This window comes from Odocoileus virginianus, unplaced genomic scaffold (genome assembly GCF_023699985.2).
Source record: "Odocoileus virginianus isolate 20LAN1187 ecotype Illinois unplaced genomic scaffold, Ovbor_1.2 Unplaced_Contig_28, whole genome shotgun sequence".
NCBI lineage: Eukaryota > Metazoa > Chordata > Mammalia > Artiodactyla > Cervidae > Odocoileus > Odocoileus virginianus.
Genome location: NW_027224345.1, coordinates 959,729 through 986,018, shown reverse-complemented (window position 1 = coordinate 986,018; position 26,290 = coordinate 959,729). Strand labels below are relative to the sequence as shown.

The 26,290-nt window shown below is 37.2% G+C and overlaps 1 protein-coding gene and 1 pseudogene across 5 annotated transcripts in view; both read left to right on the top strand.

Annotated features, from left to right (window-relative positions):
- Window positions 1-26,290, top strand: part of PHKA1 (phosphorylase kinase regulatory subunit alpha 1) — a 155,685-nt gene that overhangs the window by 89,961 nt on the left and 39,434 nt on the right. For 3 of the 5 annotated variants that reach the window (XM_020871662.2, XM_020871661.2, XM_020871663.2), the window contains exons 17-21: window positions 18,755-18,833; window positions 20,769-20,935; window positions 23,253-23,429; window positions 25,213-25,304; window positions 25,672-25,811. In XM_020871662.2, coding sequence (XP_020727321.1) covers window positions 18,755-18,833; window positions 20,769-20,935; window positions 23,253-23,429; window positions 25,213-25,304; window positions 25,672-25,811 — 655 coding nt within the window. The remainder of the gene's footprint in view (window positions 1-18,754; window positions 18,834-20,768; window positions 20,936-23,252; window positions 23,430-25,212; window positions 25,305-25,671; window positions 25,812-26,290) is intronic. The other 2 variants (XM_020871664.2, XM_020871665.2) reach the window with 1 other exon arrangement.
- LOC110123594 (large ribosomal subunit protein eL31-like) lies at window positions 8,254-14,661 on the top strand (annotated as a pseudogene).

The window sequence follows — 26,290 nt, the reverse complement described above, 5'->3', positions numbered from 1 at the left end:
ATGATAAATCCATTTTACAGTCATAGTGGGAAACTATAACATATCTCTATCATAATGTCCACTAGACCATTCAGGTATGACCTAAATCAAATCTCTTATGATTATACAGTGGAAGTGAGAAATAGGTTTAAGGGATAAGACCTGATAGAGTGCTTGATGAATTATAGATGGAGGTTAATGACATTGTACAGGAGACAGGGAGCAAGATCATCCCCAAGAAAAAGAAATGCAAAAAAAGCAAAATGGCTGTCTGAGGAGGCCTTACAAATAGCTGTGAAAAAAAGAGAAGCAAAAAGCAAAGGAGAAAAGGAAAGATATACTCATTTGAATGCAGAGTTCCAAAGAATAGCAAGGAGAGATAAGAAAGCTTTCCTCAGTGATCAATGCAAAGAAATAGAGGAGAACAATAGAATGGGAAAGACTAGAGATGTCTTCAAGAAAACTAGAGATACCAAGGGAACATTTCATGCAAAGATGGGCTCAATAAAGGACAGAAATGGTATGGACCTAACAGAAGCAGAAGATATTAAGAAGAGGTGGCAAGAATACACAGAAGAAATGTACAAAAAAGATCTTCATGACCCAGATAATCACGATGGTGATCACTCACCTAGAGCCAGACATCCGGGAATGTGAAGTCAAGTGGGCCTTACGAAGCATCACTATGAGCAAAGCTAGTGGAGGTGACGGAATTGCATCTGAGCTATTTCAAATCCTAAAGATGATGCTGTAAAAGTGCTGCACTCAATATACCAGCAAATTTGGAAAGCTCAGCAGTGGCCACAGGACTGGAAAAGGTCAGTTTTCATTCCAATCCCAAAGAAAGGCAATGCCAAAGAATGCTCAAACTACTGCACAATTGCACTCATCTCACACACTAGTAAAGTAATACTCAAAATTCTCCAAGCCAGGCTTCAACAGTACGTGAACTGTGAATTTCCAGATGTTCAAGCTGGTTTTAGAAAAGGCAGAGGAACCAGAGATCAAATTGCTAACATCTGTTGGATCACTGAAAAAGCAAGAGAGTTCCAGAAAAGCATCTACTTCTGCTTTATTGACTATGCCAAACTATTTGACTGTGCAGATCACAATAAACTGTGGAAAATTCTGAAAGAGATGGGAATACAAGACCACCTGACCTTCCTCTTGAGAAATCTGTATGCAGGTCAGGAAACAACAGTTAGAACTGGACATGGAACAACAGACTGGTTCCAAATAGGAAAAAGAGTAGGCCAAGGCTGTATATTGTCACCCTGCTTATTTAACTTATATGCAGAGTACATCATGAGAAATGCTGAACTGGATGAAGCACAAGCTGGAATCAAGATTGCTGAGAGAAATATCAATAACCTCAGATATGCAAATGATACCACCCTTATGGCAGAAAGCAAAGAAGAATGACAGTGAAAGAGGAGAGTGAAAAAGCTGGCTTAAAGCTCAACATTCAGAAAACAAAATTCATGGCATCCAGTCCTATCACTTCATGGCAAATAGATGGAGAAACAGTGGAAACAGTGGCAGACTTTATTTTCTTGGCCTCCAAAATCACTGCAGATGGTGATTGCAGCCATGAAATTAAAAGACACTTACTCCTTGGAAGAAAAGTTATGAACCAACCTAGACAGCATATTAAAAAGCAGAGACATTACTTTGCCAACAAAGGTCTGTCTAGTCAAGGCTATGGTTTTCCAGTAGTCATGTATGGATGTGAGAGTTGAACTATAAAGAAAGCTGAGCGCTGAAGAATTGATGCTTTTGAACTGTGGTGTTGGAGAGGCTCTTGAGAGTCCCTTGGACTGCAAGGAGATCCAGTCAGTCCATCCTAAGGGAAATCAGTCCTGAACATTCATTGGAAGGACTGATGTTGAAGCCAAAATTCCAATACTTTGGCCACCTGATGGGACGAACTGACTCATTTGAAAAGACCCTGATGCTAGGAAAGATTGAAGGTGGGAGGATAAGGGGATAACAAAGGATGAGATAGTTGGATGGCATCACCGACTCAATGGGCATGAGTTTGAGTAAGCTCCAGGAGTTGATGGACAGGGAGACCTGGCATGCTGTGGTCCATGGGGTCGCAAAGAGTTGGACACGACTGTGCGACTGGACTGAACTAAATGAATCATAATGTCACAGATCAACTACACAAAAATAATTAAAGATATAGAAAATTAAACTCTGCATTTATATGAAACAGAAAGAAATCCAGAAATCAAAATATACAAAGAATGTTTATTTTTTTAATGTATATTTTTTAAAGTATAAATAATATAAATGATTTTGCCAGACATATGGCGTAAAACTAATTAAAAAAAATAATTTCTAAAAAACCTGATCATGAATGAATTAAAATTTTTGCAAATAATTCTCCAATTAAAGAGGAAATCCAATTTAAAATTATATAGTGTTTTAAAATGAAAAATGGTACCACTACTTATCAAAACTCAAGATTTGGTCAAAGTAATATTTAGAAATTTTCATATTCTTGAATATTTTCACTTTGGAAAAAAAAGTTCTATTTCCAGACGAAAAGGAATAGACTCACTTTTCCCTATTCTTCCTGCTAAGTATAGCTAAAATTCAGGACATTACTATAACACAAACATAAGCAGACTCAGAAAGCTGGAAAAAAGAAGGAAGACTTTGAACTTAAGAAATGACACAATAGTGAATTTCCTGGGTTTTCCTTCTGCCTCATATATTGTGGATTGGGTGCTGGAGAAGTTATCATCCCAGAAACACAAATGGGTACAAATTTTAAAAGGTCCAGGAAAAACCTTCTCCCTTTAGCCCAAGGAACAGGAAAAGGGCAGCCTAGCCAGGCACAAAGCTTCTAGACAATTAAATGTTCTAATCCATCTAATGACACGCAAAAATACTACAGCCCCATTCCCATCAGTGTCAGCAAGGCTAGGTGGAGAACCTAGACTATTGCCTTCACACAACTGTGAAGAGGCACACCTCCCTCCTTAAGGATCGTATCTGAGATGTACTCGTGGGGAACTTAGACTTTCATCATTAGTGAACAGTAGAGGAACCTCTTCCACACCCACCTAGCAGTAACAAGGCAATGCTGAATCTGAAGATTCAGTAAGATCCAGAGTCTCATAATATGATACCCCAAACTTCCAGAATACAATAGAAAGTCATTCATACCAATGCCCAGGAAAATCTCAACTTCAACGAGAAAAGATGATCAACAGACACCAATACCAATATGACAAAGATGTTAGAATTATGAAAAAGACTTTAAGGCAGTCATCATAAAAAAATTTACCAAGCAATTGGTGGTGGTGGTTACTCACTAAGTTATATCTGACTCTTGCGACCCTATGGACTGTAACCCTCCAGGTTTCTCTGTCCATGGGATTCTCCAGGCAAGAATACTAGAGTGGGTTGCCATTTCCTTCTCCAACCAAGCAATTATAACCACACTTTAAACCTGAAAGTAGAAAGTCTCAGCAAAGAACTAGAAATGCTCAGTAAAGAAATTAAAGAGATAAAGAACCAAATGTAAGTTTTAGAACTGAAAACTAAAACTGAAATGAAAAGCTCACTGGATAGGCTCAGTAGAAGAATGAATAAGCTGAACTTAAAGACAGAAGTGAACAAGAGTGAAAATAAACTGAAGAAATGTAACAGAGCCTCAGAGACATATAGGACTAACATTCATATTATGAAAGACCTAACATTCATGTTATGAGTTCCAGAAGGAGAAGAAAAAGACTATAAGGCTGAAAAAAAGTATCCCAGCTAATAATGGCTGAAAAAAATGCAAAAGGCATAAACCTGCAAATTCAAAAAGCTGAGAGAGTCCCAAACAGTATAAACTCAAAGAAATCCATGCCAAAACATAATGATCAAACTCCTGAAAATTAAAGAAAAAGAAAAAAACTGGAAAACAGTAAGACAAATGATACCTCACCTATATGGAAAAACAATTAGAATGACAGCAGATTTCACCAAAAACCCTGGAGAACAGAGGAAACTGACATAATATTTTTTCAACTGCTTAAAGAAAAGAATTATAAACCAAGAATTCTGTATCCAATAAAAATGTACTTGAAGAAAAAAGGGGAAAAATAGACACTCTCGGGTGAAACAAAACTAAATGAATTTGTTTGAAGGGGATCTGCTTTAAAAGAAAGGCTTAAAGGAAGTTCTTGAAATGAAAAGGAAATAATACAAGATAAAATATTGGAATATCAAGCAAGACAAAGAACAGTGGAAAGAGTAAGAATACAGATAAATACAATAAAATTTATCCCCTTCAGTTTTCTAAATTATGTTTGGCATTTGAAGCAAAAAAATATAACACTGATGTGGTTCTCAGAGTTGTAGAGGAGATCTTCAATGAAATTATATATTTTTTCCATTTCTTCTTTTCACTTATTTTTTTGGAGAATAATTGGTTTACAGTGTTGTGGTGCTCTCTGCTGTACATCAACACAAATCAGTCATAATTATATATATATATCTCCCTGATTTTATATATATATCAATAACTATATATATATATATATATATATATATAAATCCCTTCCCTCTTAAACTTCCCTTCCCCCCCCCCCCATTCAACCCCTATAGATTGTCACAGAGTGCCAGGCTCTAATGCAATTATAGATTGGGGGAGGTAAGGGACTGAAAAGGAAAAAAAATTTTACACATCATTTTAACTAGTAAAATGTTTATACTAGTAGTGATATAGATATATATATATAATCTGTTTGTGTATACATATATAATGTATATTTGAATGAAAACCACAATCACAGAAAACTAACCAATCTGATCACATGGACCAAAGCCTTGTCTAACTCAATGAACTATGAGCCATGCCGTGTAGCGCCACCCAAGACAGACGGGTCATGGTGGAGAGTTCTGACAAAATGTGGTCCACTGGAGAAGGGAATGGCAAACCACTTCAGTATTCTTGTCTTGAGAACCCTATAAACAGTATGAAACACCAAAAAAATAGGATGCTGAAAGAAGAACTCCCCAGGTCGGTAGGTACCCAATATGCTACTGGAGATCAGTGGAGAACTAACTCCAGAAAGAATGAAGAGACAGAGCCAAAGCAAAAACAACACCCAGTTGTGGATGTGACTGGGTGATGGAAGTAAAGTCCAATGCTATAAAGAGCAATATTGCATAGGAACCTGGAATGTTAGGTCCACAAATCAAGGCAAATTGGAAGTGGTCAAACAGGAGATGGCAAGAGTGAACATCAACATTTTAGGAATCAGCAAACTAAAATGGACTGGAATGGGTGAATTTAACTCAGATGACCATTATATCTACTACTGTGGGCAAGAATCCCTTAGAAGAAATGGAGTAGCCCTCATAGTCAACAAAAGAGTCCAAAATGCAGTACTTGGGTGCAATCTCAAAAACAACAGAATGATCTCTGTTTGTTTCCAAGGCAAACCATTCAATATCACAGTAATCCAAGTCTATGCCCTGACCAGTAATGCTGAAGAAGCTGAAGTTGAACGGTTCTATGAAGACCTACAAGACCTTCTAGAATTAACACCCCAAAAAGATGTTCTTTTCATTATAGGGGACTGGAATGCAAAAGTAGGAAGTCAAGAAATACCTGGAGTAACAGGCATAATTTGTCCTTGGAGTACAGAATGAAGCAGGACAAAGGCTAACAGAGTTTTGCCAGGAGAATGCACTGGTCATAGCAAACATTCTCTTCCAACAACAGAAGAGAAGACTACACATGGGCATCACCAGATGGTCAGTACCAACATCAGATTGATTATATTCTTTGCAGCCAAAGATGCAGAAGCTCTATACAGTCAGCAAAAATAAGACAGGGAGCTGACTGTGGCTCAGATCATGAATTCCTTATTGCCAAATTCAGACTTAAATTGAAGAAAGTAGGGAAAACCACTAGACCATTCAGGTATGACCTAAATCAAATCCCTTATGATTATACAGTGAAAGTGACAAATAGATTCAAGGGATTAGATCTGATAGACAGAGTGCCTGAAGAACTGTGGATGGAGGTTCGTGACATTGTACAGGAGGCAGTGATCAAGACCATCCCCAAGAAAAAGAAATGCAAAAAGGCAAAATGGTTGTCTGAGGAGGCCTTACAAATAGCTATGTGAAAAGAAGAGAAGTGAAAGGCAAAGGAGAAAAGAAAAGATATACCCATTTGAATGCAGAGTTCCAAAGAATAGCAAGGAGAGATAAGAAAGACTTCCTAGGTGATCAGTGCAAAGAAATAGAGGAAAACAATAGTATGGGAAAGACTTTAGTTCTTTTCAAGAAAATTAGAGATACCAAGGGAACATTTCATGCAAAGATGGGCACAATAAAGGACAGAAATGGTATGGACCTAACAGAAGCAGAAGATATTAAGAAGAGGTGGCAAGAATACACAGAAGAACTGTACAAAAAAGATCTTCATGACCCAGATAATCACGATGGTGTGATCACTTACCTAGAGCCAGACATCCTGGAATACAAAGTCAAGTGAGGTGTTAGGAAGCATCACTATGAACAAAGCTAGTGGAGATGATGGAATTCCAGTTGAGCTATTTCAAATCCTAAAAGATGATGCTGTGAAAGTGCTGCACTCAATATGCCAGCAAATTTGGAAAACGTCAGCAGTGGCCACAGGACTGGAAAAGGTCAGTTTTCATTCCAATCCCAAAGAAAGGCAATGCCAAAGAATATTCAAGACACAATTGCACTCATCTCACACACTGGCAAAGTAATGATCAAAATTCTCCAAGCCAAACTTCAACAGTACGTGAACTGTGAAATTCCAGATGTTCAAGTTGGATTTAGAAAAGGCAAAGGAACCAGAGATCAAATTGCTAACATCTGTTGGATCATGAAAAAGCAAGAGAGTTCCAGAAAAGCATCTACTTCTGCTTTATTGACTATGCCAAAGCCTTTGACTGTATGGATCACAATAAATGTGGAAAATTCTGAAAGAGATGGGAATACCAGACCACCTGACCTGCCTCCTGAGAAATCTGTATGCAGGTCAAGAAGCAACAGTTAGAACTGGACATGGAACAACAGACTGGTTCCAAATCGGGAAAGGAGTATGTCAAAGCTGTATATTGTCACCCTGCTTATTTAACTTATATGCAGAGTACATCATGAGAAATGCTGGACTGGATGAAGCACAAGCTGGAATCAAGATTGCCGGGAGAAATATCAATAACCTCAGATATGCAGATAACACCACCCTTATGGCAGAAAATGAAGAAGAACTAAAGAGCCTCTTTTTTATGTTTAATTTTTTAATATAAATTTGTTTATTTTAATTGGAGGCTAATTACTTTACAATATTATAGTGGTTTTGCCATACATTGACATGAATCCACCACGGGTGTACCTGTGTTCCCCATCCTGAGCCCCTCTCCTACCTCCCTCCCCATCCCATCCCTCTGGGTCAACCCAGTGCACCAGCCCTGAGCACCCTGTCTCATGCATCGAACCTGGACTGGCGATCCATTTCACATATGATAATATACATGTTTCAATGCCATTCTCCCAAATCATCCCACCCTCACCCTCTCCCACAGAGTCCAAAAGACTGTTCTATACATCTGTGTCTCTAAAGAGCCTCTTGATGAAAGTGAAAGAGGAGAGTGAAAAAGCTGTCTTAAAACTCAACATTCAAAAAACAAAGATCATGGCATCCGGCCCCATCACTTCATGGCAAATAGATGGGGAAACAATGGAAACAGTGAGAGATTTTATTGTGGGGGGCTCCAAAATCACTGCAGATGGTGACTGCAGCCATGAAATTAAAAGACACCTGCTCCTTGGAAGAAAAGTTCTGACCAACCTTGGCAGCATATTAAAAAGCAGAGACATTACTTTGCCAGCAAATGTCCATCTATTCAAAGCATTGGTTTTTCCAATAGTCATATATGGATGTGAGTTGGACTATAAAGAAATCTGAGCACCGAAGAATTGATGCTTTTGAACTGTGGTGTTGAGAAGGCTCTTGAGAGTCCCTTGGACAGCAAGGAGATCCAACTGGTCCATCCTAAAGGAAATCAGTCCTGAATATTCATTGGAAAGACTGATGCTGAAGCTGAAACTCCAATACTTTGGCCACCTGATGGGAAGAACTGACTCATTGTGAAAAGACCCTGATGCTGGGAAAGATTGAAGGCGGGAGGAGAAGGGGATGACAGAGGATGAGATGGTTGGATGGCATCACCAACTCAATGGACATGAGTTTGGGTAGACTCTGGGAGTTGGTGATGGACAGGGAAGCCTGGTGTGCTGCAGTCCATGGGGTCACAAAGAGTCAGACATGACTGAGCAGCTGAACTGAACTGATGTTTTTATATATTATTTAATACCTGGAGTAACCACTAAGAAGTCTATGAAAGTGAAAATGAAAGCCGCTCAGTCATGTCCAACTCTATCGTCCATGGAATTCTCCAGTCCAGCATACTGGACTGTGTAGGCTTTCCCTTCTCCAGGGGATCTTCCCAACCCAAGGGTTGAACCCAGGTCTCCCACAATGCAGGCAGATTCTTTACCAGCTGAGCTACAATAGAAGTCTGTACAAGGAGATAAGGTAAAAACAGTATAGATAAATCAAAATTAAGTTCTTTTGTTTTAGAAGGCAGAAAGAAGAAAATAGAACGGAGGAACAAAAAAAAAACAATAAGTAAAAATGGCATACTTATTCCTAACATCAGTAATTATATTAACTGTAAATAGCCTAAATACACCCATTAAAAGACTGAGATTGACAGAGTAGATTTAAAAGTGACCCACATATATGCTGTCTCCATGATATTCACTTCATATGTAACAATATAGGTAGACTAGAATAAAAATAATGGAAAATATACCATGTAGAATTAATTATAAAAAAATTAGAAGTGGCCATATTAATATCTAATAAAGTAGACTTCAGAATAATGAGAAAAACATTAATAGTAAAATTATATTAAGAATGAGAAAGGGGGTACAGAAACAAATGGAAGAGGCTTTAAAAATTATAAAAGAATATCAAGTACAATTTTATAAATCTAGAAAAAATTGACAAATTTTCTGAATAAGTAAATAATATAAGAATAAGCTTAATAAGAAATATGCATAAAATTATGTAAAAAATTATAAAGCTAGTGAAAAGCATAAAAGAAGATTTTAATTACTAGTGAGACATACCATGTTGCTAGATGGAAATAGTTACTATTGAAAAGATATCTATCCTTTTTTTAGAAGATGTCAATTCTTATTAAATTAATCCGCAACATTGTAAAACAATTATCTTCCAATTAAAAATTTTTTTCTAACAGCACCCAAAAAATTAAGTAATTAATTAATCTATCAATTCAGTGAATTCCAAATTAAAATACAGAGACAAATTTTTATGAACAAGTTAAATCTATATTGCATATGGAAGAGAAAGTGTACGAGAATAATTGGATCTTTAAAAAACTAAAAATAATGAGAGAAAATAGATTCATTTTCATTACAGTAGTGATAAAGATAGCAATCCAAATAGAGGCAAAAATATAAATAAATACATTTGAGAAAATCATTCAGTTATCCTTGTACCTTACATTTTATCCAAAATTAAGCTCTTACTAGATTAAAAAGCTAAGCAACAAGAAAAAACTATAAAAGTATTAGAAGAAAGTATGGTAGAATGTTTTTGAGATTTTGGACTGAAGAAGGCTATACTTTGCAACACACAAAAAGGAAAAACTGACAAATTTTAAAACATGAAAATCTAAATCTTTTTTTCCTAAACATTTTATACAAAACCAAAGTGTGGTTGAGGCTGAAAGACAAATAATAAAGTAGGTGAAGTATTTGCCATTCATATGACGGAGAAAAGGGTAATAACCACAAAGCATAAACAGCCCTTGAACGTCAACTGAGGAAAAGAAAAGATTATTTAAAACATAGGAAAAGAGCTTCCCAACCCAAGCCCAGAAGAATGGCTCCTACAAAGAAGGGTGGTGAGAAGAAGGGCCGATCCACCATCAAAAGGTGGTGACCAGAGAAAACACTATCAGCATTCACTAGCACATTCATGGAGTGGGTTTCAGGAAGCATGCCCCTCAGGCACTCAAAAGAAAGCTGGAAATTTGCCATGAAGGAGATGGGAACTCCAGATGTATGCACTGACACTAGGCTCAACAAAAGTTGTCTTGACCAGAGGAATAAGGAATGTCTAATACCATATCCATGTGCAGTTGTCCAGAAAATGCAATGAAGATAAAGATTCACCAAATAACTTCTATGCAAGGGTTACCTATTTACCTGTCACCACTTTCAAAAATGTACAAACAGTTTATATGGATGATTGTCTAACTATTGATTGTCAAATAATGTTTTCAGAGGAGAGGGTGAAGATATCAGAAGAGTAAGACATGGAGATCATCTTCCTCCCCACAAATACATCAACAATATATCTACATCTGGAACACCTATAGAACACCTGCTGAAGCCTGGTGGAAGACCTCAGACTTCCCAAAAGGCAAGCTAGACTCCACATAAACAGGAAAAAGGCAATAGGAAAATAAAGAGACAAAGAAAATTGGACGGGTCCTGCACCTCAGGGAGGGAGCTGTGAAGGAGGAAGATTTTGTACACTCAGAAACCCCTTCATGGGCAGGGTCAGGGGGAGCTTCAGAACCTCAGAGGAAAGCACAAAAACAAGTTCGTGGAAGACAAAACAGAGAATTTGGCCCAGAGATCAGTGCTGGCCAACACTTCCCAGCCAAGAAGTTGTTTGCATGCCCACTGCAGCAATTGGGGGCTGGGTGCTGAGGTTCAGGGGTCAGACCCCAGAGAGAGGACTGAGGTTGACTGCCATGAAGATACTCTGAGGTGGCTAGTATGACACAGCTGAATGAGTACAGTGAAAAGCCTGGGTCTGCCAGAGATGCAAGACTTGATCGTTGTTGCAGGGAACAGAACCTCTAACTCTACAAGCTCCCACACTGCAGGACCCTGCCTTCATGAGTGCCATAGGTGGGATGAGCCAGCTGCAATCTGAGACGTCAGAGGTGGGCCACGCCTACAGACCTGCCACCACCATGGCTGGCATTAGTGCCAGAGGTGAGGGGCAAGACAGGGCTGGGGTCTGCGACCCCAGAGGTAGGCATGATGTCTGCCGCATCAACTGCCAAGCTAATAACAGGCACAGGTCACTACTCACAACTTCCTGGGAGCCTATGCAGCTTGGCTTTTCCTAGGGACCCACAGCCTGGGGCCAGTTCTGCTGGGGGAGCACATGACCTGCCTCAGAATGTAGCAACATCCAGCCGATCTCTACCACCATAGGCACTCCCTGTTCATCCCAATTGTGGTTCATCCCAATATGTTCATCCCATACCCCTCTCTCTCCCCAGCCTGACTGAGCAAGTGAGCTTTAATAGACAAGGGCCTTTGCCTTTTCTTGTCTGGGTAGGAAAGACTCTGGGGGGTAGCCTACAAGCAAAGGCAGGGCCAAAACCAAAGCAGAGCACCAGGGACTATGTGACCAAAGAAGAGGAAGGAATTCATTCCTGCAGCAGCAGGTGCAGTGGATTAAATCTCTGCAATTAACTTGAGACTGTGGGCTTTTGGGGACTTTGGAAGCAAGAACAAGCTGGAATAAGGCCAGATTTAAGTAGGACCTGACCCCACAGTGACCACTGCAGGCCCAGAGACCTTCCTAGAAATATTGGAGGATTTCTTGAGTAGGCAGATGGACTGGATCACATTGGGTGGTAAGGACAACTGACATCACAGAGTAATGTTCTTACTATCTCTCTCTCTACTTATATATATGTATACATATATTTTTTTCATTAGTTCTATCATTGTTCCTTTTTATTAATCCTTTACTTTTTATTTTTTACTTACTTTTTCCGTTTTTAATGTTTTATTTTTTTAATTCATTTTATTTTATTTTTTCTTATTTCTACATCTTTTCATTATATTGTGTTTTTTCCATGTTTTTGGTTTTGCATTTTTGCTACTCTAGTTTTTAGTCTTTGTTTTCATTTATGGATTCATTTATTGGTTTGATTGCTCTCTTCTTTTCTGGTTCCTCTCTTTACTCTTTTGTTTGTTTTCTTTTTGTGAGTGTGAGTTTGTGAGTTTCTTTGTGTGTTCCTGTCTGATTAATGTTGCTTTTACCATTTGTCTTGGGGTTTTGTCTATCTGTTCTTTTTTGTTTGTAGGTTGGTTTTATCTTTTCTGCTATTTCTTTCTTTCTTTATCCCTTCTGTGTTCTGTGGCTTGTGAAGTCTTCCTGCTCCAGCAAGGGATCAGGCCTGAATTTCTGAGGTAGGAGACCCAAGTCCAGGATGTTGGGCCACCAGAGAACTCCCAACCCCATGGAATACTAATCAGTGAAAGCTCTCCCAAAGGCCTGCATCACAACACTAAGATCTGGCCCCACCCAAAGGCCAGCAAGCTCCAGCACCAGACATTCCACACCAAACAACTAGCAAAACAACACAACCCTACCCATTAGCAGACAGGCTGCCCAAAATCATACCAAATTCCATAACACATCTCTGGGCACAAAACTGCCCTTTACAGGGACAACATCAAGCTCTACCCACCAGAACACAGGAACCAGCCCTCCCCTCCAAGAAACCTTCACAAAGCACTGGTCCAAACCCACACAATGGGAGCGGGCTCCACAAGTAAGAGGAACTATGATCTTTCAGCCTACGTAAAGGAGACCTCAAACACAGAAAATTAAACACAATGAAAAGACAGAGAAACACGCAGCAGATCAAGGAACACCAAATCAAACAAATGAAGAGAAAATAGGCAGTCTACATGAAAAAGAATTCATAGTAATGATAGTTCAGATGACTCAAAACTTCAAAAATAAGATGGAAGCACAGATAAATAGAATGGAGGCATGAATTGAGAAGATACAAGAAACATTTAGCAAAAGCATAGAAGAAATAAAGAACAGAAAATCAACCATTAACAACATAATAACTGAAATAAAAAATACACTAGAGTGAACCAATAGCAGAATAACTGAAGCAGAAGAAGAACTGAGTTGGAATATAGAATCGTGGAAATAACTGAAATAGCGAAATACAGAAAGAAGAATGAAAAGAAATGGGGACAGTCTCAGAGACCTCTTGGACATTAAGCACACCAACATCCAAATTATAGGGGTCCCAGAAGAAGAAGAGAAAAAGAAGGGATATGAGAGAATATTTGAGGAGATTATAGTTGGAACTTCCCTAGCATGAGAAAGGACATAGCCAGCCAAGTCCAGGAAACCCAGAGGGTCCCATATAGGATAAACCCAAAAAGAATCATACCAAGACACATATTAACCAAACTAATAAAATCAAACACAAAGAAAATATATAAAGGAGCAACAGAAAAGCAACAAGTAACATACAAGGGGATCCCCATAAGGTTAACAATCTTTCAGCAGAAACTCTGCAGGCCAGAGTGAGTGGCAATATATACTTAAAATGATGAAAGGAAAAAACCTACAACCAAGGTTATCCTACCCAGCAAGGATCTCATTCATATTTGATGAAGAAATGAAAAACTTAACAAATAAGCAAAAGTTAAAAGAATTTACAACCACCAAACCAGCTCTACAACAAATGCTAAAGGAACTTCTCTAGACAGGAAACACAAGAGAAAGAAAAGACCTACAAAAACAAACCCAAAACAATAAAGTAAATGGTAATAGGATCATACATATCAATAATTACCTTAAATGTAAATGGATTAAATGCTCCAACAAAAGACACAGATTGGCTGAATGGATACAAAAGCAAGACCCCTAGGTATGCTGTCTAAAAGAGACCCACTTCAGACCCCAAGGGCATGTACAGACTGAAAGTGAGGGGTTGGAAAAAGATATTCCATGCAAATGGAAATCAAAGCAACAGTAGCATTACTCATATCAGATTAAGTAGACTTTAAAATAAAGACCATAACAAGAGATGAGGAAAGATAAGACATAATGATCAAGGGATCAATCTAAGAATAAGATACAACAATTACAAATATATATGAATCCAGCATAGGAACACCTTGATACATACAGCAAATGCTAACAGCCATAAAAGGGGAAATCAACAGTAACACAATAATAGTGGGGGACTTTAACACCCCACTCACACCAATGGACAGATCATTAAGACAAAATTAATAAGGAAATGCAAGCTTTAAATGACACACTGAACAAGATAGAACTAACTGATATCTATGGACATTCCATCCAAAAACGGCAGAATATACATTTTTCTCAGGTGCATTTGAAACACTCTGCAGGATAGATCACATCTTGGGTCACAAATAAAGCCTTGGTAAATTTAAGAAAATTGTATCAAGCATTTTTTCTCACTACAATGTTATAAGATTAGATATCAATTACAAGGGGGAAAATGTAAAAATACAAACACATGAAGGCTAAGTAATATGCTTCTAAATAGCCAAGAGGTCAATGAAGAAACCAAAAAGGAAATTAAAAAATGCCTAGAAATAAAAGACAACAAAAACATGACAACTTAAAACCTGTGGGATGCAGTAAAAGCAGTGCTAAAAGGGAAGTTTATAGCAATACAAGCCTACCTCATAAAAACAAAGTAACATCAAATAATCTACCCTTACACCTAAAGCAGTTAGGAAAAGAACAAACAAACCCTAAAATTAGTAGAAGAAAAGAAATCATAAAGATCAGAGCAGAAATAAATGAAATAGAAATGAAAGAAGCAATAGCAAAGATCAATGAAACTAAAAGCTGGTTCTTTGAGAAGATAAACAAAATTGACAAGCTTTAGCCAGACTCATCAAGAAAAAAGGGAGAAAACTCAAATAAAATTAGAAATGAAAAAGGAGAAGCTACAAAAGACAACATAGAAATACAAAGGATCATAAGAGACTACTCTGAGCAACTTTATGCAAACAAAATGAGCAACCTGGAAGAAATGGACAAATTCTTAGAAAGTACAACCTTCCAAGACTGAACCAGGAAGAAGTAGAAAATATGAACAGACCAATCACAAGCACTGAAATTGAAACTGGGATCAAAATCTTCAACAAATAAAGGCCTAGAGCCAGATGTCTTCACAGGAAAATTCTCCCAGAAGTTCAGAGAAGAGCTAACACCTATCCTGCTCACACTGTTCCAAAAACCTGCACAGGGAGGGAAACTCCCAAACTCATTCTGCAGGGCCACCCTCACGCTAATACCAAAACCAGACAAAGATTCCACAAAAAAAGGAAAATTATAAGCCAATGTCACTAATGAACATAGATGCAAAAATCCTCAGTATAGTTCTACAAACAGAATCCAAGAACACATGAAAAGAATCGTACACATGATCAAGTGGGATTCATCCCAGGGATGCAAGGGTTCTTCCATATATGCAAATCAATCCATGTGATATACCATGTTAACAAAGTGAAAGATAAAAACCATATGATCATCTTGGTGCAGAAAATGCTTTCAACAAAGTACAACACCCATTTATGATTAAAAAAAACTCTCTAGAAAATTGGCACAGAAGGAGCATACCTCAGCATGATAAAGGCTGGATATGACAAATACACAGCAAGCACTATTCTCAGTGGCCAAAAAGTGAAAGAAGCATTTCCTCTATAATAAGGAACAAACAAGGGTACCCACTCTTACCACTATTATTCAACATGGTTTTGGAAGTCATAGCCATGGCAATCAGAGAAGAAAAAGAGATAAAAGGAATCCAGATTGGAGAAGAGGTAAAACCCTCACTGTTTGCAGATGCACTGTTTGTATACATAGAAAACCCTAAAAACACCATCAAAAAACTACTAGAGCTAATCAATGAATTTAGTAGTCACAGGATATAAAATTAATACACAGAAATCCTTGCATTCCTATACACTAACAATGAAAAATCAGAAAGAGAAATTAAGGAAACAATCCAATTCACCACTGCAACAAAAAGAATAAAATACCTAGGAATAAACCTACCTAAGCAGACAAAAGACCTGTATGCAGAAAACTATAAGACACTGATGAAAGAAATCAAAGATGACACAAACAGATGGAGAGATATATCATGTTCTTGGATTGGAAGAATCAATATTGTCAAAATGACTATACTACCCAAAGCAATCTACAGATTCAATGCAATCCCTTATCAAATTACCAATGGCATTTTTCACAGAACTAGAACAAAAAAAAAAATTCACAGTTTGTATGGAAACACAAAAGACCCTGAAGAGCCAAAGCAATCTTGAGAAAGAAAAATGGAGCTGGAGGAATCAACCTTCCTGATTTCAGACTACACTCATCAAGACAATATGTATGTACTTGCACAAAAACAGAACTATAGACCAGTAGAACAAGCTAGACAGCCCAGAGATAAACCCAAACACCTATGGACACACCATATCTTTGACAAAGGAGGCAAGAATATACAATGGAGAAGAGACAGTCTCTTCAATAATGGTGCTGGGAAAACTGGACAGCTACATGTAAAAGAATAAAATTAGAACACTTCCTAACACCATACACAAAAATAAACTCAAAATGGATTAAAGTCTTAAATGTAAGGCCAGAAACTATCAAGCTCTTAGAGGAAAACATAGGCAGTATACTCTTTGACATAAATCACAGCAAGATTCTCTCTGACCCACCTCCTAGATTAATGGAAATAAAAACAAAAATAAACAAATGGACCTAATTAAACTTAAAAGCTTTTGCACAGCAAAGGAAACTATAAATAAGATGAAAGGATAACTCTCAAAATGGGAGAAAATAACTGGAAATGAAGCAACTACAAAGAGTTAATCTTTAAAATATATAAACAGCACATACAGCTCAATATCAGAAAAACAGTCAAAAAGTGAGCAGAAGACCTAAACAGACATTTCTCTGAAGAAGACATACAGATGGCTAACAAACACATGAAAAGATGCTCAACATTGCTCATTATTAGAGAAATGCAAATCAAAACTACAATGAGGTATCACCTCACACCAGTCAGAATGGCCATCATCAAAAAAAAATACAAACAATAAATGCTGGAGAGGATGTGGAGAAAAGGGAACCCTCGAATGTAAACTGATACAGTCATTATGGCAAACAGTATAGAGATTCGTTTTTTAAAGTAGGAATAAAACTACCATATGACCCAGCAATCCCACTACTGGGCATATACCCTGAGAAAACCACAATTCTAAAAGACACATGTACCCCCAATGTTCATTGCAGCACTATTTACAATAGCTAAGACATGGAAGCAACCTAGATGTCCATCGACAGATGAATGGATAAAGAAGTTGTGGTACATATATACAATGGAATATTACTCAGCCATAAAAAGGAACAAATTTGAGTCAGTTGTAGTGAGTGGATGAACCTAGAGCCTCTTATACAGAGTGAAGTAAGTCAGAAAGAGAAAAACAAGTATCATATATTAACACATATATGGAATCTAGAAAAATGGTACTGATGAACCTAGTAGAGAATGGACTTGTGGACACAGTGGGGGAAGGTGAAGGTGGGACGAGTTGAGAAAGTAGCATTGACATATACATACTACCATGTGTAAAACAGATGGGGAACACATGTACACCCATGGAGGATTAAAGTCAATGTATGGCAAAACCAATACAATATTGTAAAGTAAAATAATAAGCAAATTAATTAAAAAAAAACAGATAGCTAGTGGGAAGTTGCTATATAACACAGGGAGCCCAGCTTGGCACTCTGTGATGACCTAGAGGGGTGGGATGGGGGGAGGGGAGGGAGGCTCAGAAGGGAGGGATATATATATATAATTATGACTGATTCATATTGTTGTATGGCAGAAACCAACACAGAATTGTAAAGCAATTTTCCACCAATTAAAAAAATAAATAATTTTTTTTAAGTTTCCAAATAGCAAGAAAAAGGGAAGAGAACATGCACAGCTATTCATAAAAGAAATACAAATGGCCAGTGTATATATGAAAACATGCTCAATCTTACTAGTAATAAAATGAAAACAATGTCATTTTAATGTATCATATAAGCAAGAATTAAAAAGATTGTCAATGCCATTATTGTTATAGACGTGGTGAAACAATCACTTTATATACTGATGGTGGCAATATTGGCACAACTTTTTTATTGTGTAACTTGGCAATCTATAAAAGTTTTTGTGTTTCCTTTGCTCTAACACTTCTACTTGTAAGAGTTTATCCTAAGGAAATAATAGAAAGATTGCATCACAGTGTTGCTTATAATACAGCAGTCTAAGTGTCTCTTATGGAATCATTTTTTAGCTTTTACAAAGAATAAGTTAGAAAAATTGGATCACAAAAGAATATGTGTAGTATAATCCTCTTCACATAAAATCAGATAACTGTTAGCCTTCTAAATAATTTTTATGCCTACACACATACACACACATAAACCAAGGCTCATTGGATGAGATAATACATAAAATGTTCAGAGCAGTACTTGGCACATAACATTCAACAAATTGTTGCTGTTATTCTTGTCAGCATTCAGTAGTCATTCCGTGCTCTGCAATCAGGCAATGTGCTAAGTACTTATAATGAATAAGATACCATCTTTTTTGAGGAACTCTCATCTCTTGGTTTCATCCTTTACCATTTCCCATTCTGCAGCTTTATTGGCTCTCACATGAATTGTTGAAATAGAGAATGGTCAATGAGGATTGTCTCATTTGTACCATTACCACCAGAAAGTTGGTTTGATATAATTGAAGGATTTCCTTTACTTCAAAGTTAAAACCACAAAGATTGTTTTAAAATTCTCTTTCAGATGAAGATGGAACCAGCTTGAATTCAAGTATCCTGGCAGCACTCCGAAAAATGCAGGATGGATATTTTGGTGGGGCAAGGTATGTGACCTCTATGCACTCTTCAGTGAAATGTAATGAAGTTTGGATGCTGGGTATAGAAATGGTAAACTGGTGATGCCTTTCTCTGTGTCTTTTAACAACATATACCCATCCTATTCCAATGACCTGGTATTTGATAGACTGAATCAAGGAATTTAATATTACTGAGAAGAGTTGGAATTTTTCCTCACCCTGTTCCTTGCCCATACCCCATAAATTCAGCAGGTCAGGAAACTTACTCTGGAAGGAAGGAATGGAAGGAAGGAGGGAGAAAAGAAGGTTGTTGGACTATTCAGTTCTGACTGTTTTTCTTTTTTTTGCCTAAGTTTTTATTTTGAAAATTTTTAAGTAGACACAGATGTGCAAGAATCTTATTGAATACTATATACCCTCCCTCGACTCACCTGTTATTAACATCTGTCCCATTTGTGTGTTGTCTCTCTCCCTTCCTTCCTCCACTCCCTCCCTCACTCCCTTGTTCCTTATCCTCCCTGTCTCACACATACATATGTGCACACACACACTTTTTTTTGCTAAAGTGTGTGAGAATTAGAGATATCATGACTCTTCAACCCTAAATACTTGTTTCTGTCTTCTAAGAAAGAGGGCATTCTCATAAATGACTACAATATAATCAGCACACTCAGAAATTTTAATATTGACATGAATCTATTATAGAGCTCATATTCAAAATTACCCAGTTGTCTCAATAATGTTTTCCCATAGCTTTGTTCCTGCTCCAGATCCAATAAAAAGTCACTCACTGTATTTTAGTTATTATATCTCTTTGATGTCTTTTAATCTAGAACAATCCTTCAGCCTTTCATTAATATTTCATGACAATTTTCACTGTAGTTTTGAAGAAAGAAGGTCAGTTATTTTGCAGAATGCCTCTCGACTTGGTTAAAGTGGTATTTTCTGAGTCACTTTCCTCTGTCTGGGTTTACGCATTGGTGACCTCACAATTGATGTGTCTTTTGTTTGCCAGCCCTTCCATGAGAAGAGTGCTTCTCTCCGTATTCTTCATAATCTTCCCCTCAAGACTCCATTATCCTTTCTCTAACAGTCTTTGACCAAATGACTTTCACTTCCATTGATGAATCAGTTATTATTAATGTGGTTGTAAAATGACTGTATTTTGTAAAATGTGGCTGTAAAATTCTGTGTTTCTATTGTTTCTATCATCCTTTGTACATGTACTAGTTGAAATCCATCTGTAAAAAATAAAATAAATAAAAATTTTTAAAAAGCTCCCCCTTACCCCATTTATTTTGTAGTTTTATTGTCAGTATAGTCATAGATTCTTATTTTATTAGTATGTCATGCTCCATTCCATTGTTTATTTCAGTGTTCATATTGAGATCTGGTCATTGGGAGCCCCCTCAAGTTGGACTTCTTTTTTTTTTTTGGACTTCTTTTAAAAATCAGTACTATTGGGTTTCCCTTTGGGTTTGAGTTTTGCAATTGGCTTTATAAGTAGGGAGGAATATGACTTACAATCTACTATAATTCTTAAAATTGTCAGATACTGTTTTTTCTTTTCAAAATGGTCTTTTTGAGTATTTTTTGAAATGATGTGACAAATTTGAGATGATTTATCTTCATTCTGTCCAAGCTTATCTTGCAGCTAATGGAAATTTTTGCCACATGTTCAGCATAGTTAACAACATAGTGTGTGGCAGTGTAAGAGAGAAAAACTGATCTGCTGGTGGATTGTGAACCCATAATTGTAGTCTTTATTAACATGGTACCCTAACCTATACTATATAATGTCTAAGAGGGCTGTAAATTTTCACTTTTAAAAATTTGTACTAATGTATAAACAGTAGTAATCCCCCAACAAAACATTTCAGGTATCTTTTTTTTCCCACTAAATTGTGTTGTTTTAAAAAGAATTTCCTCTGATTTTCTGTGTTTTATTTACCCTCTTTTCAGGATTCAAACAGGTAAATTGTCAGAATTTTTGACAACATCTTGTTGCACGCATTTGAGCTTCATGGACCCTGGACCTGAGGGTAAACTGTACAGTGAAGATTATGATGACTATGATAATGAGCTGGAATCTGGTGACTGGATTAATGGCTATGGTTTATCCAGTAATGGTAAGAAGGCTTCATAAAGTCACTGGCTTTGCTGGACAAGAACACAAAGTATTATTGAGCATCCTCCTTAATATTTCTCACTGCCAGCAGTCTCACTCCTGTTTAATACACCTAGATTCCTACTATTGTTTGGCTTCACTTTTCATACTTCTACTTACCTTTGGTTTCTGGTCTAATATCCGTGTGGTGATTGTGGAGTATAGAGGTGGACTATCCCTTATTAAGGTTAGGAGAGACTTCTCTCCCAGGTACATAAAATGACTGGTGCTTTAAGAATAGAAAGAAGCAGTGGTGAGTGAGAGATATTTAATCAAGTATATAGTGGAAAAACTAGACATATGCATACTGCTTTTTGACATTAAAAAGCACAAAAATATGAAATTCCATTAGGGTTATATAGAATATTACAGGGACACATCAGAAACTCTGGGAAGGTCTCTATAGTTTAAAAAAACTGATTTTGTATGCCTATTGCTTTCATATTACAAACTAGACAAATAAAGCAAAATAAAATCTAATTGGCTTCTAGGCATACAAAGATGATATAGTGAGATAGCATCGTGAGGGAATAAATTTTAAATGCCTGAAAAACACTTTAAGTATTAAAATGCTGACCTAAGCAGGGCTAGCATTACATTATTTGAATCCCAAAGGAGAAAGGGCTGATGGGAATGAATTATTGTTTTAATTATGTAAAACATGGTCTACCTACTTTCTTTGTCCAGGTATTTGCCTGTTAACCTGTATGTTAAGGCAGCCAATTTCTTTATCTTAATAGTGGTATGTTGGAAAGAAGAAAAAAATAAATAAATTAGCTTTCCTCAGTGAGCTAGCAAGCATAATCTTATATACAATAAACCAGCACACTAGCAGTCAGAAGGACTGTTTTCTCACTTGGGTTCAGCGTATACTCACCTAAGTACCATTTAATTCACTGTTTTCATAAGATCTAAAATAGTATGAATTTCTTTGTTTGAAGAGTACAGTAAATACAAGGTTATTTCATGTTATCAGCAATATCCAAAGTCATGATATCTATCTTGGCATAAGCTGAGATGTTTTGAAAACCAAATATTTTGAAAATCATTATTTTGATCATATACTGGTGTTGTTTGCTATTCCATAGGTAGTTGTAATTTACATCTGTAACACTCATTCTCTCAGATTACTTTCTTAAATATATCTCTTTAATGATATGTTTTATTAAGTTTGATATTATGCAATCTTAGTCACTTTCTTCTGTCTGGGTTTACTCATTGGTGGTCTCACAGTGGACATGTCTCTATTGCTTGCCATCCCTATCATATTCTTCATAATCCTCCATTCAAGTGTCTAGATTGTAATCAAGGTTATAGTATTTGTCATTAAGATGTCACTGAGTGTGAGGTCCACTCTTGCAGCTTTGCTAGTTCCCATTAGTCACCTCAGAGAACAGAAATACAACTGAAGAAATCCCCAAAGATGACCAAAATCCAGATGATGCATGACTGATATAGCAAACTTCATTATTGATCCAAACACTGGGCTTTTCCAACTATAAATGTTCATGTAAAATCCGAAATGTTAAACATCCACAGAATATGGGTTTTTTTTGTTTCTATTATCCATAATCAGAGATAATGTTACAGAAGGTGTAGGGGAGAGGGAGAACCCCAGAGAATAAGGACCATATTTGTCTTCTTCACCACTGAAACCTCAGCACCTAGTACACCACCTGGTCCATTGTGGACAATAAATATTTGATTAATAAATGAAGGCAGTGACTAAAAAAGACCAACATGTGGTCAGTGGTTCTTTTGGTACCAGTGCCACATGGAGATTGGTGGGGTTTTTCCCTTTTTTAGCCATAGTAGCTGCCATTTGTGGAATCTGTTTTCAGCTAAGCTCCATGTTTAGTGGAAGATTTTTCCCCTTCTTCACAAGTTTCCTCATACCAGTGAGATCCAAAGGGTCCTGTTCTACTCCTCCTTCTCCTCCTCCTCCTCCACTGCCACCAACATTACCATCACATACACATACATAAATCATGCAATGCTCCACCTTGCCTATAATAAGCTCATACTACTTTCACAGGACCTAAAAGTAGTATTACCCCAACAAGGTTGAGGAATAGGTGGAGCCTGGTAAATGGCCATGGTTTCTGAATAGTAAAGATTGTAAAATGATCACAAACTTTTTTTTAACCCCATGAGCTAAAACAACATGTTTCTGGTGCTGTAATGTGGGCACAGGACCAGTCATTCTGTTTGGTGGGGTAGATTGTGAAGTTACTAAAATATTTATTTTTCTCTCCCCCCTCTCCTCACTAACCTTGCAGCTCGCTCTGGTGATGAAGTTGCTCGTTATTTAGATCACCTTTTGGCACACACTGCTCCCCATCCTAAACTAGCCCCTACCTCACAGAAGGGAGGGCTAACTCGGTTCCGAACTGCTGTGCAAACAACCTGCGATTTAATGTCCTTGGTGACCAAGGCCAAGGAGCTGCATGTACAGAGTGAGTAATGCCATGACTCACTGGAGTCAGGAACAGGATGACGTGGAGCCCAGGATGGGGGTGGGGTGTTTATTACAGTGTAAGCAGGAACTAATAAAGTTCCTGCTTTATTTGTTCACTGCATCTCAAACAGCACCTAGAATATATTAGATGTTCAAATATTTGTGAAATTAATAATTGGGTGTACTTTTGCTATAGATAGGGCTTCCCTGATGGCTCAGATGGTAAAAAATCCACCTGCAATGGAGGTAAGCCCGGTTCAGCCCCTGGGTCAGGAAGATACCCTGGAGAAGGGAATGGCTACCCACTCCAGTGTTCTTGCCTGGAGAATCCATGGACAGAGGAGCCTGGCAGGCTACAGTCCATGCGGTTGCAAAGAGTCAGACATGACTGAGTGACCAACACTCAACTTTTTCACTTTTTGCTATAGTATAGTGCTAGGTAGTCTGGTTTATCCATTTATATAGAAGGAAGAGACAGAATAAGAGGTATGAAGCATATTCAGTTTTAACATCAAAGTATTAAAATGTGGAAAGAATTTTTTCATCCTTTGGAAAATTTACTAATTTGGAAGTACTTTTATTTAAAGAGAAAGCATTGCAGACTATTACAAGATAGTCTTGCAATGAAAGGGAGATATTCTGCCTTAAGTAAGCTACATCTGGCTCCTTAAGCCAGCTGTAACTTATACAGTCAGTTGGTTCAGCAGTATAGAGCTGTTTATCAACTACAGTATCATTCTTTGACAACTTTGTCATTCTTCTCCCCAAGATCACTACCCTTCCTCAGTAGTATCTGCAGTGGAGGATGTTTTTTCTAGTACACATTGCCAGAAGTAGTCATAGTTCCTAAGAGTGTTCAGTACCTGTATGGTAGCTGCATGTGAAGGAACAGAAGGGCTCATTGGCCACACCTAGAGGACCTAAATGTTAACATTTCACAGATGACAAGAATGAGATGCATGCTTTTACTGTCTAAAATTTTATTGACCATTACTAACCAAAGTATTAAACATGATCACTGGAGAATCATTTAACAATTAGAAAAGGGGAAAACTTAGCATATATAGCATTTGTCTATGCTTCCTTGACAAAGGGCTTATGCAAAGACTTCAGCTTTATTAAGTTATACTTCTAGATTGTGAATTAGGAAACTTGAGCTTAATTCCCAGCTCTGCTATTTACTTGCTTAAACAGTTATTTGGGCTCTGTATCTCTCTTTCTGTATCTGTAAAATGGCAAAAATGGCAAGAAAATCTCTCCTTAGAGGTTATGGTAAGTATTTCAACCATGAACTGTAAGTGAAAATCTTAAAATATCTCAAAGTTGCTCAGCCACTACATTTTTTTATTTCCTAGATAGGGTCATTCATTTATCTATTCTCAAGGAATTCTAAATCCTAGCTGCCAGATATTCTCCTAGGAGAATCTTGGAAATATAAAATGTAACTTGGTTCTTTCTGTTTTATGTTTATTCTTTTAAAAGTATCAGTAGTAGCTCCATTGTGGTACTGATTACATTCATAGGATTTAACATCTTATATGTCCAGCTGATGCTGTAATTCTAGATATTCTATTCAAAATATATTTATTAATTAATCAAATATCCATTGATTTATCTGACCTTCATGTATCTTTTCTTTGCAATTACCAAGAAAGGGTAAATTTCCCATTCTTGTTCCATAAGGAACTAACCCATATGTAACTTCATTGTTGAGGTCAACTGTGCATTTTTATTAATCTCTTAATTATCTAAGCTTTTCCATAAATGTCAACCTCTTGCAGATGTCCATATGTATCTACCTACAAAGATATTTCAGGCTTCCCGGCCTTCATTCAACTTACTTGATTCACCTCATCCCGAACAAGAGGACCAGGTAAATTTACACAGGAGATATTTCGATCACATTTTTTGCAAAACTACCATTCTTACAGAAAATGATAGAACTAGCCATTATGGTTTCTACTAGTAACTAGCAGTAAGGCAAATGCCACCATGGTGAAGATATATGTCCTTTTAGTTCACTTTTTAAATGAGTAAGTATTTCTAGTCAGACTTAAGAAAACTAGATTGCTGTAGCATACATTCTGAAGGTCTCATTGTTTTTGCTTTACTTTTTGTCAAAATTTAGGGAACTCTTATGGGAAAGTTTTAGAGGTGAAAAGATCAACACTCTAGGGCATTATTTAAGGTGAGCACTTGTGGAATTTTTTTTTGTTTGTTTGTCTTTTCTCAAACTAAAGGTTCCCTCTGTTCGTGTAGAAATACATCTTCCTAGAGACCAGTCTGGGGAAGTGGACTTCAAAGCACTGGTTTTACAGTTAAAAGAGACCTCCAGCTTACAAGAGCAAGCTGATATCCTCTACATGCTGTATACTATGAAGTAAGTTGTGGAAATTATCAATCTACTTTCATGTTTGTGTAGAAAGGAATTATACTATAGTAAATATAGCACAGCTTTGGAGTCTCACTGATGTGGATTTGAGTAGTTTTGCAACCTACCCACTGTATAACTTCAAAGTCTCAATTGTCCTCATTTTTTAGATTGTACCTACCTCATAGAATTGTTGTGAAGATTAAAACAAAATAAAATATCTGCAGTCTCTAATACAATGCCTGGTCCATAGTAAGTTACTAATCACATAAGCCTCCATTATTTAGTAAAAATCTACAGGTAAATAAATTTGTAACTCAAAAGAAGTAAGAATATGGAGGCTTACAGGAAAATGAAACTAACATTAGTGAGTGTTTGCTATGTGTCAGGCACCCTCTGTGAAGTACACCTTATCTAGGTACCTCTAACTCAGTATCCCCAAATTGAACTCCATTCTCCTGTCCTCCCAGAACCCCCAACAAAATAAC